Genomic DNA, 13965 nt, shown 5'->3' on the forward strand with positions numbered 1-13965 from the left:
GTCGAGGTTGGATGGAACGCTAAACTGTTTTAGACTGATAAACTATAAGCGTACTTATACAACTTCAGTAAAATGTTGTAAACAGAAGTGAGTTAGTCAGAGCCACAAAACAACAGTAATCCAGAAATGTCCCTGGTCCCTGCCCCCTTTACAATGTAACAAGTGACATAGCATGTCATAATGTGTTGTGCGCATAGGTCCCTAGGCATAGGTACCTATATGTTTAACTGATATCATTTAATTGGTTTTGCAAATGATAGATTTATGCTTGTTTTGAGGAACCTAAATATATATATATATATATAAATGTGATTTTTATAAAATGGAATACATTTAGACTATGCCATGTTTCTTTTTCTGAGTGTGCAGTTTTCAGATGTTTCAAAAGTATGTCAAACATGAAAACTTGAAGACATCACAACAGCTTTTACAAAATCTCTTTTATTATCATTTCAGGAATACAGTTGACTGCTGTGCACAGCACATACGTACAAAAATAAAAGGAAACCCATTTGTAATATAGTTTTTTTTGACTTACTCGCCATCATATTTTTTTTCAGAAACAAATGATTGAAGAAGTCTGTTGTTTCAAACTAATTTACAATCATTTCAATAATCGGAACTAAGGCAGAAGGTGAGGTATATGTTCCAAAAGAGGAGGGGGACTCAAGAGGAAGCACTCTCCCCTCAGTGCAGGAATAGGAAACTGAGAGGAAAACATAAAGGCTGCTAGCACACAGGGACACACACACACACACGTTACACACACGCACACACACTGAGCACAGATCCATTCACTTGAGATCCCTGTGAACCAACATACATCTTTAAAAGCAGCTGATGGTCAGCAAAATGACATGGGTGCGTATTCAAAAGGGACCATTCCGAATTCCTTGTGCACAATAGGGAATTAAAAAAGTGGGAGTTGATTGGCAGGTGATCTATTTTCTCACCACATAAATACTTCTCTCATTTACATCAAAACTAAAGCAGAAGTCTGCCTCAAAACAACATCATGCAACAGACTTTCTTGCCCTTTAAGACACCCCACAAAGTTACATTCGACGCAACACCAATGCTAATAATAAAATATTATTCTCTTGCTATTGCCACTCCAACCACCTCGCGTTGTGTTAACAGTGTCCTGTGCAACACCCAATAATAGACCGGGGATGGCAAAACAAAACAAAGCAATTCACAAAATATTGCCTTAAAAACAAAAAATGTGCCTTTGAAATGTGTCCATTTGACTTGTTTGCCTGGGACTCATCCCCTGTTGAGAAAATTGCACCGCTTATTATAACGTAGGGCTGCTCGATTAAGCGATTTTGAACCGTAACCGAATTTTCTGGATAAAACGATGTTTAAAATGTTAAAATCCGCGCATTCGATTTTGTTAGTTTTGGTGTATCTAAGCCACCGTAGCTTCCTCTGCATTTCCGCTTCCTCCCACGAGCGCGCATACCGGAAAAACTACAACACCATCCATGGCTACCGGCGATTCTGCTATTTGTTCAGGCAAGTGAGCGTTTAGTTAATAAACCGGGCAAATATAGATCTGCAGTGCAATGTGTGTCCCGCATGTACAATACAACCCGTGAGCAAGTAACTCAACGTCTGAAAGTTGTCCCTTTTTTTTTCTCCTCTACAACGGACCTCTTGTCCAGCTGGACTATGCATCCGTACTTAAGCTTGACAGTGCATTGTATTATTGAGTGACAGTTATGCACTAATCATTGATTTATGTTTAAGTAAGACCAGGGAGAAAGGTGAAAGGCTAGTCACTAGCTGGTTGGCAAAAACGACTTGCTGACAGACTGTTTGGTTTACAGACTTGACTGTCTACCTTCTCTTATGTTGATGATTTCCTTTCAGATGGTCTATGCACTTTCTTCTTTTATTATTGGTTTAATTAAAAACAGATCTGAAATCTATTGTGTAAGTAAAATACTGTTAATCCCAATGGATTGTTCTGTGTGTATTAAGTTTAATTGACTGGCATTTTGAGTTCCGAAAGAAAGAAAGACAAATTAAGTTTAAATAAAAGACATTCAAAATACTCCATTTTTCATTATTTTACAAACAAATCGTAATCGTATAATCGGGTTTGAGAGAAAATAATCGGGATTTTCTTATTAGGCAAAATCGAACAGCCCTATTATAACGTATCCTCATTTTAGTAGTTTTGCCAAAAATGTTACTCCCACATAATCATTCCAGGGAAAAAAAAAAGCTACAGCTCATTATTTTCTGATCCTCCATCAGGTATTAAAATTACAAATACAATACTGATGATAGAACCAAAAGTTACAGTCGCTTCATCAGCAGTGATAATGCTCACAGTTTAACATCCTCAGTTTCTCTTATAATCACAGTATTCAGTGTGTTTAACCAACCAACCTTTCTGGAAGCATTTGATTCTTTTTGCTACTTACAGTGCATCCCACTTACTCGTGTGCTCCCCACCCCCACCGACCCTTTTTGCCTCACGGTGTCCTGTTATTCCTGACTCAAGGTCAATTGATATGGCCTCTACTGCCACTTTGACAGAAAACCAACAACTCACGCATGCGCTGGCATGGCCACACTCGCCATCCAGGTGCCACGCACTCATCTCAGTTACTAAACATGAGCGGAAGCCTGTGGGGCCCCCTAATGCACTGTCCACAGCATGTTTCAGTTAAGAGTGTATGAGGTAAACGGTGACAACATTTATACATTAAAAAAAAAAAAAAAATCCCACCAAGCTGGCCTTAGTGGTACTTTGCTACGTATAGAAATTTTCAAAACAACATTTCAAATGAATTGGGTGGTACAGTAGAACCTCTCAAGTTTAACACAATGCTGGTCAAGCTCCAGTTTTGTCTGATTAAAAAACAAAAAACAAATCAAACCTTGATTAACTGTACAGTACACAGTTTTAATATTCTAAACTGTCATACAAGTGTCAAAATAAATTTACCAGCCTTAACAGTAAATATTTACAAAATCAAATGACCATGCCGTTGCCTTGCATAACAACGTGTGATTTGCATGTGGTTCTTTTTCAATAATTACCGTATTTCCTCATGTAGTGACAACAGGGCTGTGTTAGGAATCACTCCCACCTAATCCACTAGTGTTGTTCAAATGTCTATTTCAATTTGTTCAATTTGTCCCTAATATAGTGCCCTCAAAGCATCTTGAAATCAAGCGAACAATCAATGGTCACTAGAAAAGCAATATATCCCATGATGCATGGCTCCAACACAGAAAAAACATGTTTACAAGGTATTGTTTGATTTTCAGACAAATTCATGAGCTGTGGCATGAAAATATCAAATTTAAGTCCAGCAACACGCAGAAGTTTTTTTGTTAAATTTTCAAAACATGCAGTTTAAAACAACATAATGTTATTATAACTTGTACGACGTTCATTATTTATCACGGAACTTCCGATGACATCAGTCCAGTACATTGCAGCTATGCAACAACAATGACGTAATCGATGGCCAGTTTGAGTAGTGTTTTAGAACCATTTTCATTTGACTGAGTGGCTTACATACTCCACTGCAGTCGATCACTACAAATCCCGGAAAACAAACAAACAAAAAACTCTGAACATTAAAATGTTTTTTTTGTTTTTTTTCAATACTGTATTGGGGAAAAAAATCTGTGAATGGTGGTCGACTGTATATAATAATCCCCATAAAGTGATGGAATGAGTGAATGAAACACAGCCCAGGTGTTCGCATACCTTACTACATAAGGGAATAGGCATCTAAGAGGTTTATTAATGGGGGGCCTCTGATAGTAATGTTAGTCGTTATCCTTTCGGCTTTTCCCCTCAAATACTGTAGATATATCAAATGAAAAGAAAATTAATATAAGGGAGAAAACGCAGAGGAATGACAAATCAATGTAGGAAAGCTCGAAAGAGGTAGACTGCATGGAACTAATCTAAATGGATGTGCTTCTTTGGAACATAATGTGGAGTGAGCACAGAACCGACAAAAACAAAATCGACATAAAATCCCCGTCCCTACAAAGGGCAATATCATCATTAATACTGCTCAGGCAACTTGTTTTAAGACTTCTTACGACATAACACTTTGACTTCACATCTTAACACCAATAATCGGACTGAATTTGAGCATTCACCCTCCCTTCCAAGCAAAGTCAGCAAAGGCTCAATTGTCTGATGTTACTAAAGATTATCCGGACTGATGATCTTGTGGTGTGTTAAGATTGATTTTTGCTCCCCGATCTGCTCCAGCAATGATCAAGTCGACAATCGTCAAAGTTAAACCTGTTCATATATCTACGATTGCAAATCATCACATGTGCGCTCAACACCAAGGTAGGCCGAGCCAACGAACTCCGTGACTCTCCAGAGGAGACTCAATTGGTGGAGATATCGTTATTAGGGCTGTCACTGTCAGATTAATCTATTCTAGAAACATTTATCGATTCATCAAAAAATCTGAAAACATTTAATTTCATATTAAAGTATTACCATTTTCCCCTGATTACTGTTTATTAAGCAATCATTGTTGTTTGGTATTGTTTAGTGATTAAAAAATAAACAACCATTTAGCAATATCACACGAGAGGGTTGATGTACTCACCAGCCTTTTTGAAACTGATGGTTTTGTTTGCAAATGTCTTATTTTGATTAAACACAAAAGATAATCAGTCTGCTTTCATGGCATGCTACAGAAATCAGAGAATAATTATTGTTCAGATGCTGAAATCAGAGGATTTGGACAATTTTAACTTAAACAATGGCTCTTAGTCTATCCGAGGACTCGATGATCAAAACAGTTGTTGATTCATTTGATAATCGGTTAGTTGTATGGCCTGCCCCTGAGAACTCAGATCCTGATTTTTTTTTTTCCTCTCTCACATATTAAAGGAAAATTTAAGTTAAAAATTGGTACGTGTGTAGCATGCTCAAAAGGCTGTTAGCATGCTCGAGTGAATGCTGCTGTTCGCAACAGATTTTGCAACCAAGCTGAAATTAGCTTTGGTGTTAACGCTGACTGTAAGTAATAGTGTCCATGAAAACACTAATTTACACTTTTCAACCAAGGTTTCTATTGGAGGAGGCGTGCCAATTCTAGTGGAGGCCACTATTTGCGAAAATCCAGCATTATTTTTGTTGGGTTTTTTTTCTAGCCATATGGTAATGAGCAGCTTTCCTTGCTACTTTGGTGGCAATTGGAATCCATATCACAAAAAGGTAAAGAAACAGATTTGTGGGGTTTGAGCTCTGTATTTTTCTTTCCCCCCAAATAGCTCGACTGACCAACTTTAGCACTTCAGAGGTTCCACTGTACGCCAAACCCAACATTGATTGCAGCGCATTTCAGCAGGACTGAAAGCGGTCTTGATGAGTCATGACATCCTCATCCCATTGCACATGGAAAAACACGAGAAGCTCGCTCGTCGTTTTTCTCAAAGAACAAGGTAGCAATGAGAAAACAACTAAACATCAGTAACCCGAGACCGAGACGTCAGCACCTATAGCCTTAGTACACAAGTGGCTCGGGTGGATGCGGCCGCGGTGTCCGTCCACATTACTCGCATCGTTAAATCAACAACGGCGCACAGAGGCCCTTAAAAGTCCAACTGTGAGCCTCGCCGCTGTCGTGGCCTTTGCCCCGGCCCATCGCCACATTACAGTATCTCAAAGGGTTGCATTCAAGTAAAGTACGCTACAAACTCAGTGACCAATTTGCATAAATATATTTCATCAATACCAAAGACAAATGTAAATCTAAATGAGAGGGACTGGGGTACCTGAAGTGTAGAATCCTGATGTCCCTCAAAGCAGACCCTCTTTGACAGTGAACTGACTAATCACCAGTAGCATCCACACTATTTCCTGCATAAAGGCCTTCACGTGCCCAACCAAAAGAGATCCCTTTGTCACTTTTTGTCTTCATGCCAGACGGCACCCTAATACGTAGAACCCAAGTCAGAAAAGTTATGTTTCGCTCATACTTGGATGACAATGGTATGTCCACAAACACTTTTCAAAACCAAATTGCGGGATTGTCAAAGCTCCCTCCGGGGCCCGAGTGCTTGCTTTAAAATCTTTTGGCGTAAACAAAAAGGCTCCGCTGCGTCATGTGCAGCACACAGTCACAATTCACTTCCTTTATCTAATTCCCGGAGGGAACATCGTGTGGCCCTCCTGGAATGGAGCTCAAGACCAGCGCTTGGCGTCTGACTTGTGGAGTGATGACTTGTCTTTCATTCCTATTTCTAAGTTAAGCACCGGCGTTACTTGCATGCAAAGGGAGGGTGTGTGTGTGTGTGTGGGGGGGGGGGGGGGGTCAGGGCAGGGGTGCAGGAATTGGGGCCACAATAAGGATTCAAGGCACCGCTACCTCATGACAAAGCAAGAACAACCACCGCCATATTTGCAAGTGCTCCAGTTGCCCTGTCAGAGACGATATCCAACAAACGGAGATGATGCACAACAAAAACATGTTCACAGGCAATTTTTTTTTTCCTCAGTAGAAGTTCCATGCATGTACGTATATTTTTCAGAATTTTTGGTGCTTTGAGGTAATATAAAGATCATATCGAAAAAGAAGAGCCGACAGGGCACGCACTGCACTGACTTCCAACAAGCACCCATACAGTAGAACGAACAAAGAGACCACTGAAGCCTCTCTCTCTCCCCAACACAAGTGGGTTGAAATCCAAAAGAAAGCAGCAAAGAAAGGCATCTCATCATTTCTAATACAAAGTAAGCTACCCAAATATACATATAAAGTCTGAATAAATACTATTGGATATTCTCTCTATGACAGTCCGTGGTGGGGTTTTATGGATGTACAGTATGGATCGGGTATTGAAGTTACCTGGGAAAGAATCCACATGTGCAAAAAAGTGTGTTATTGCCAGTCTTTGCTCGGGGGAGGTCATATTCGGGGTAGGAAGTGGGTCACAGTCATGGCCGTGGTGGCCTTGTTGCCCCTCTTGACGCGGCCGTGCTTGCTGAGCGCCACGAAGGAGCCTCTGTACGCCAGCGACTCGTAGGCGTTGTAGTTGTTGGGGAGCATCCTCTCTCGGAACTTGCACTCGTCGTGGAAGACTGTCTGGAGAGGACACACGTGGCAAAACCGTTTTCAGAAGCTCTTTTCCTACCTCATTCATATATTTTGAAATATTGTTTATTAGGTAACCTAATTTCCCGACATGGTGAATTTGGAGTTTTCGTTCGCCGTATATCAAAATCAGATAAAAAAAAAAAAAAAGGAGATCATGACATCTTTAGTCTGTGTCTAGTGAATCTGTATAATAATGAGTTTCACTTTTTGAATTGAACGACTGAAACAAATTCACGATCCAGTGGTGCCTTGGCTTGCCTCGCCTTTGTTCTGTGACCACATTTGTCATCTTCCTCCCATTGAAATGAATGGAAATGCTGTTAATCTTTTCCAGACCACCACAAAAAAATAACAAGAAAAATGCTTCCGTTTTAGTAAGAAAAATATCACACTACAGTATTGTCTTTTAAAAAAATGCACAGTAATAATTAAATACAATGCAAATCAACATTTTGCATTGATTTCATGCTTTACTGCAATGCAATGGGCCTCCTTCTAGTATGTGGACCGTGGCCACCAAGCGGCCGTAGATCACAGATTTGGATATAATACATAAATATTTGATGCTGTACTATGAAAAGGAATGTTGCTACTAAGTTACAGTAATACTGCAGAGGATAAAACATATACACTTGAGTATTGTTATATTGTCTGTCTACTTTTGTTGCTGCACCGTTTGCGTTCAAAGATCTTGCTTAAAGTGGTAAATAACTACCGCAGCGTGACGTTTTGCTTTACATTTTCTGGCGGACTTCTGTAAGGCAAAGTTATATGGTTCAGTTAAACGTGCGAGGAGTCATTAACAAGTGGGAGTGGCAAGCTTGCTTGAAGCAAGCGCTTGGCCTCTGTTTTTGAAGAATTCTTCTCTAGCTGCTGCATTGTTGCTTGTTGTGAAGTTCGCTTCCACCGTCTAGCATTGCTGACTCTAATTTTGTAAAGACTAATATCTTGGAAACCCGACAAGTCAAATCACTTGTAAATTGAGGTACCACTGTACTTTATTCCTTTGTATGTATACAGTAGTGACAAATAAGTCATCAAGAAATTTGATCCACGCATCAAACAGGTGGTGGTGCTGAGCGCATCAGGGAAACCGTTGTTGATTTGGTCAAATGTTGTTTAGTGTGTTAGGATTACACAAAGTAGGTGTGATGAGCAAGAACCATTACATCTGGGGGCAAATCCAGATAAAAATGCAGATAAAAAGCAAATAATTCCACATTTTCCATTTTTACAATCGAATTGTTTCGCCACACACCTCGGCGTATACATAATGTCCAAAGTCATCCACCATAAACCAGGAAGTAGCCTGCAAAGTAAACTAACATAAAGACAAACGTATATAAACACGTCACTTCAGCAGTGTTTCTACATCTGTTCGTTAAATGTATTTGATCTTTTTGGGTCACAACTTAGGGAAGCATCCTTCCAGCCCCCGAATAAATAAATAAATAAATAGATAGCACAGCACAGTCCCATCCATTTGTCTTCAGGCATTGTCCAAGAACCAGAAGGCAGCCAAGCTAACTAACATAAAAAATGACATTTGGGTTGGTGTGTGCCTTCATAATAAAGCCCATTCCTTTACATTAACTCCAAATCCTAGCATCAACACACTGTGCAGGTAAAAATGTGACATTTTGCCATCAAGGTCAATACACTCATATAATAAACACTTTTTTCCACTGGCTTCAAAACACTTGTTGTATTCGAATGAAAAGAGTGGATGACTTCAATACATCCATTCATCTCCTATATTGCTAATCCTGTTCAGGGTGGTGTTGAGCTAGAGTCTGTCCCTTCGCATGAAATGCACAATGTACCCGAGAATGCTCGCCAGTCATTCACAGGGCACATGTACGGACAAACAACCTTTCACAGTCCAAATGACAATTTGTCACAGAGTGGAAAATGAAGCCACACAGCCTGCAGAAATTCAACTGAACCACAATACCAGCAGTAATACCAGAACATGACTTTTTGTATAAACCCCTACTAAACTTCAATGAGAACACACTTCCTGCACTCTGGCACAGTTGAAAATATGAAAAAAGTGATCCATTTTCTCACAAAGAACAATGGAAGTCAGTTACTAACATTTTCCGTCAGGATGACGATAGCCAGTTTTAAATTGAAAGACAATGCAAATGTGTTGAACTATTGAACAGGTGCTAATATTGTTATATTTATGTATAATTTGGCTAAATGTAATCTGTTTATTTTGTGCCACTTAAGCAATTATAGGCATATTATTGGTTCCAGCCCTTAACCACGCTCGCTGGACTGATTCACTGAACAACTTTCAACACGATCTGAAATTATGACATCAAGTAAAGTGGCTACAGCTAGCAGTGATTGTATTCTGCTGTTGTCGACAAAACACTGTACATTTTAAGTCTTTTCATTAAAAATAATCAAAAGTATGCCCCAAGATGAACACGAAATATTTCAAGTCCCTCAGCAGTCAACAAAAAGCAGCCACTATTCTAAAAGAAACAAACGGTGCAAGTTCTGCAGTGCTGACAGCCAACATGGCGAATATACAGCAGGCGAGTTGGCTGCCTCCATCAAAACCCATGTGGCTAAATTCAATCTCTTATCAGATTGTCAGCACAGTGGCAAGCTAACACTTCATCACTCGAGAGGAGATACATTCTGCCTGTCAAGGATGTCAGCCCACAATCCAAGCGGCCGCTACTAACGGGAACACATGTCATTGTCATTTCAGTGCCAATGACATCAAGGTTACTGCTGACATGCTCACAAATCTCTCCAACTCAACTCAAGTACCTGTGAGCATGTCCAAACAATATGTTAAAAGAACACAAAACGCGTAAGGCTAAGTGTTCGCTATATTGAGCAACCATCACACTAGTGTGTTAAAGAAATACACTCAGCCACACAATAGGGTAAACAGCTCTGGTGGAATGCCTCCAAGTTCACATAGCTGAGAATTCAAACAAAATGCCTCCTCAACACGGGAAGGCCGGAGCACAATTCAACCCCAAACCTCAGAACTGTGAGGCGGACATGAAAAAACCACACGTCCACCGGACTGCCCTCAACCAAAACATTCCAGGAAAAGATGCCTAAATTATAGGGGAAAAACAAGCTGACCACGGCATACCACACTTCATTTTGGGCATTTGTTTAGGTTTTTTTTCTGTGCTTTTTGGTGGCACTCCAAAAAAGCGAAGCAGCCATAACAATTGGTATTAAAAGACTGAGAATAGAAAAAAAAAATATGCACCGGAAGAAGGGAAAGACTAAACAATATGTGACTTCTTATCAAAGATCATTTAAAATCTTTTACTGTCATAATGACATTTGATTAATACTGTAGTGAGTAACTAAGTACGTTATTTATGTTCTACTTTTAATGGTGGTTAAAGTTTTTCACACTTGAGTGAATGTGAAGAAAAATGAAATCTTATTTAAAGCATTCCATTAAGCACGGGTGATGGGATTTAGTTCTATTTTGATTACACCGGTAATTTTTTTGAAATCACAGATGCAAGTAAAATTTTTTGGATGTTTTTTTTTTTTTCACTGATTCCTCTATAGCACATCAGGTTTTCATAATAATAATAAGATAGGTAATATAGTAATATATTTAGTCATGATTATGAATTAAGGGTTAGGTTCAGCAACAAGAGGATTTTTTTCTGAAACATCATAGCTATAAATTACAACGCATGGTAAAATCTGTATTGCGCAAGCTTTTACAGGTCAAACCTGATGTGCTAGAAATAAAAGTAAAGACATTTTTAAATCAGCGTCAAAAATATGTTTAGGGACACAACGCCATATCTGTTTAAAAAATTCTGTTGATCAGTGTTTTTTTTTTTTTAAATCCACAAATGTTGCTGTTAAAGAGATTTAGCCATAAAGGGGATCGACCAATGCAAAGGATGACTAAGTTGTAATGTTGAAAGCGGTCAGTTCGCAACCAACTCGTGAACTGTGGCTTTATGGGACCCACTTATAAAAATGTAATTATAGCTCATAGTGATGGCGTGACACCTATAAAATATTGCTGTTAATAGTTTTGTAGGTGCTCATCAGCTGTCTAGAAAATAAATACTGACAAACCAACCCTCAACCACTTTAGACAGATGCCCTTCAAAACTATAAGTACGGAATAACTCAAAAGTAGAACAAAGCTGTGGATTGTTTTAAGGACCAACCTACCAGCACACCTTTATATTAGCATAGTTTTATTTATGAACATTATTTAGTATAGGCAGCACAGTGTGTCTCACAGTTCTGAGGTTGGGGGTTCGAAACTCAGCTCTGGCCTGTTCAACCCGCGATAGGTTCATCAAAAACTAAATCGTTTTGGCTGGCGACCAGTCAGCAGACCAGTCTTGGGTGTACAGTACTCTGGTTAAAAGTCATCTGGGACAGCTCCATTCGTGTTAATAGGGGACTAATTTGATTGCACATTTGTATTATTTATAGACTGTAATATGCATGCACATGGTCTGAACTTGACAACGAGTTTGTGATTTGTCATTACGAGATTGTTAGGAGGCATCTGGGGACAGCAATGTACAGATCAATACCTTATTTGCATTTGACTAGTGGGCCCAATTGAAAAGCTCCTGATGTCAAATATTTGGTCAATCACACATTTATCACCAGCGCTTATAGAACCATTTACACGTCGTTCCGGTGTAAATAAAACGAGGGGTGCATACCTACCGTCCCATATAACCTCCCCCGTCTGTTCATGGCGACATACAAGTCACTCTTGACTCCATACAGGCTCACCACTCCTCTCTCCACCGTGGATATCTCAATGAGACCTGAAATCATAAATAATTTGAGGAAGCACGTCGGCTGACCGGGAGCGTTCTTTTTCCTTTGAATAGAGTTATGATTAGGATTTCGCATGCATTGTGCCCCCTTCTCTGGGCCTATGGGTGTAACCTTGCAGAGTGCCGACTCTTTGTTCCGCATCCTTCACATCCGATCACATGCAAGCACCTTTATTTAATTATTTCTTTATTTTGTTTTGTGTGCGCGTGTGTGGCGTGGCGGGATTGCGCCATTTGCGTGGTGCGCTGGGCTCCACGGCCATCGGGCCGCCCAAGCTGGCCCGCAGCGTAAAAATAAGTTGTGTCTAAAAGCGTCCATACATTCATGTCGTGCTAGAGGAGGAGGGGAGGAAGAGGGGGAGCGAGGACGAGCAAGGGAGCGGAGCGCAGCGGAGGAGTGGGGAAGGGAAGGGAAGGGAAGGGAAGGGAAGGGAGGGGAGGCAGTCGGGGGCGATCGCTCGGTGCTGTTTGTTTTTTAATAGAATTGTCATTGCGCCCCCACTGAGATGAGACACGATCATGCAAATGACACGGAAGAACTCACTGTACTGGTTCTCGTGATGGACACCGTTGATCGTGCCGTCGGGGAGGATCTGAAGGTGGAAGCCGATGCCCACGTTGCAGTAGAGCCTCCGCACTCTCTTGATGCCCAGCAGGTAGTCACTCTCCCAGTTGAGCTCCGGCTTCTCCCCGGAGATCCCGAGCACGGAGCGAGAGAAGAGCGTCTCCCAGCGCTTCTCCAGCAGCAAGGTGCCATTCGTCCGGCCGCTCGGAAGTGGGTACGCCGACACGATGCCCAGCAGGAGGCTCAGGAGAACCGCCGCGGCCAGCGTCCAGTGCGGCGTGCCGGCCTCGCAGGACATACTGACGAGGAGCCTGTGAGCTCCGGCCATCCGGTTTACCTTCAGACCACGTGGTCCAAATTAATGAGCCTAAAAATACCGCTCTTCTTGTTTTTCTCCCTTCGGCATGCTGGCTGAGGGTTATTTCTGGAGCTGTGCAGGGCATGAAACGCAAGCCCCGGTGCAGAGGAGGAGAGGAGACGCTGGAGGTGATGGTGCTGCTGCTGGTGATTACCATGTTTTGCAGCTCCTACCTCCACGCCTCTCTCTCTCCCCCCCCACACGCACGCACTTGCTCTCTCTCCTGCTCCTCGACCAAAAAGAAGAAGAGCTGCAAGAAATAATCCGCCATGCACCAAAAAAAAAAAAAAAGAGGGGGGGGGGGGGAGAGAGAAAGGAAAGAAATGAGAGCCCCCACTCAGGACCGCCGCATCCTCCCTGGATCTGACTCCCAATGCAAGGCCGGAGATGACCCTGATGGCAGCAGGAAAGCGCCTTCAATGTTTTGTCATTGCTGGCCTGCTAAGTGGGGGGGAGTTGAGTGGGCCCTCAGGGCAGCACCCAAATTGGGTCGGTGGTCATATGTCTGTCAGGCCGCTTCCTTATTTAGAAAGAAGGTGTAAAAACAGTCCCACTTGTCACTGGAGAGCAATGACACGGCTCCTGCGGTGCCACTTTTTCTTCTGCGCCCTTCAACAACTTTAGCAAACAAATCTATACCAGTGATTCCTAAATCAGAAATCACCAACTGTGTTGTGTGCAGTTGTCCAAATTCAATTAGTTGGTTCAAAAATATTTATTTGCTACAAATAAGTATAATGTAGTATATTTTTTCATATATCTATGCCAATGATATATACTGACAAGCAGAACAATTAAATCCTCTTCCACTAGATGGCAATCAATCCCTGCATACATTGTGTGCCTTGCACTTCAAAAAAGTAAAAGAAGAGTACAATAAAAGGTAGAGAAAACACTGGCCTACACCACCTGAGGTTTCAAGGTTTAGGTCCTCCATTGGAGTAAAAGCATTGAATCAACCACATTGAAAATCACCACCCAGTTGTCCACTTCAGCATTAGTCCTAAAGTAACACATTATGATCTCAGCATGTTTCCCATGGTACATATGTAAGAGCTGTGTGGAGCAAAGCGGAGGCCTGACATGGAATGGCACACATAGTCCACATGCCATTCCCGG

At 41.2% G+C, this 13965-nt stretch overlaps 1 protein-coding gene across 2 annotated transcripts; it reads right to left on the reverse strand.

The window, feature by feature from the left end:
• Positions 1 to 458: 458 nt before the first annotated feature.
• LOC147148549 (fibroblast growth factor 6-like) lies at positions 459 to 13057 on the reverse strand. Of its 2 annotated transcripts, none has more exons than XM_086029200.1 (3): positions 12468 to 13057; positions 11808 to 11911; positions 459 to 7087 (listed from the first exon to the last, which is right to left on the reverse strand). In XM_086029200.1, the coding sequence occupies exons 1-3, from the start codon at positions 12814 to 12816 to the stop codon at positions 6944 to 6946; spliced, it is 597 nt and encodes a 198-aa protein (XP_085885326.1). In that variant the 5' UTR covers positions 12817 to 13057; the 3' UTR covers positions 459 to 6943. The 2 variants fall into 2 exon arrangements, with proteins under 2 accessions (XP_085885326.1, XP_085885324.1); XM_086029198.1 differs by having other exon boundaries at positions 459 to 7091.
• Between the last annotated feature and the right edge of the window lie 908 nt (positions 13058 to 13965).

Source organism: Filicampus tigris, chromosome 4 (assembly GCF_054856515.1).
Source record: "Filicampus tigris isolate MCC_2025a chromosome 4, RoL_Ftig_1.0, whole genome shotgun sequence".
In the NCBI taxonomy this organism is placed as follows: domain Eukaryota; kingdom Metazoa; phylum Chordata; class Actinopteri; order Syngnathiformes; family Syngnathidae; genus Filicampus; species Filicampus tigris.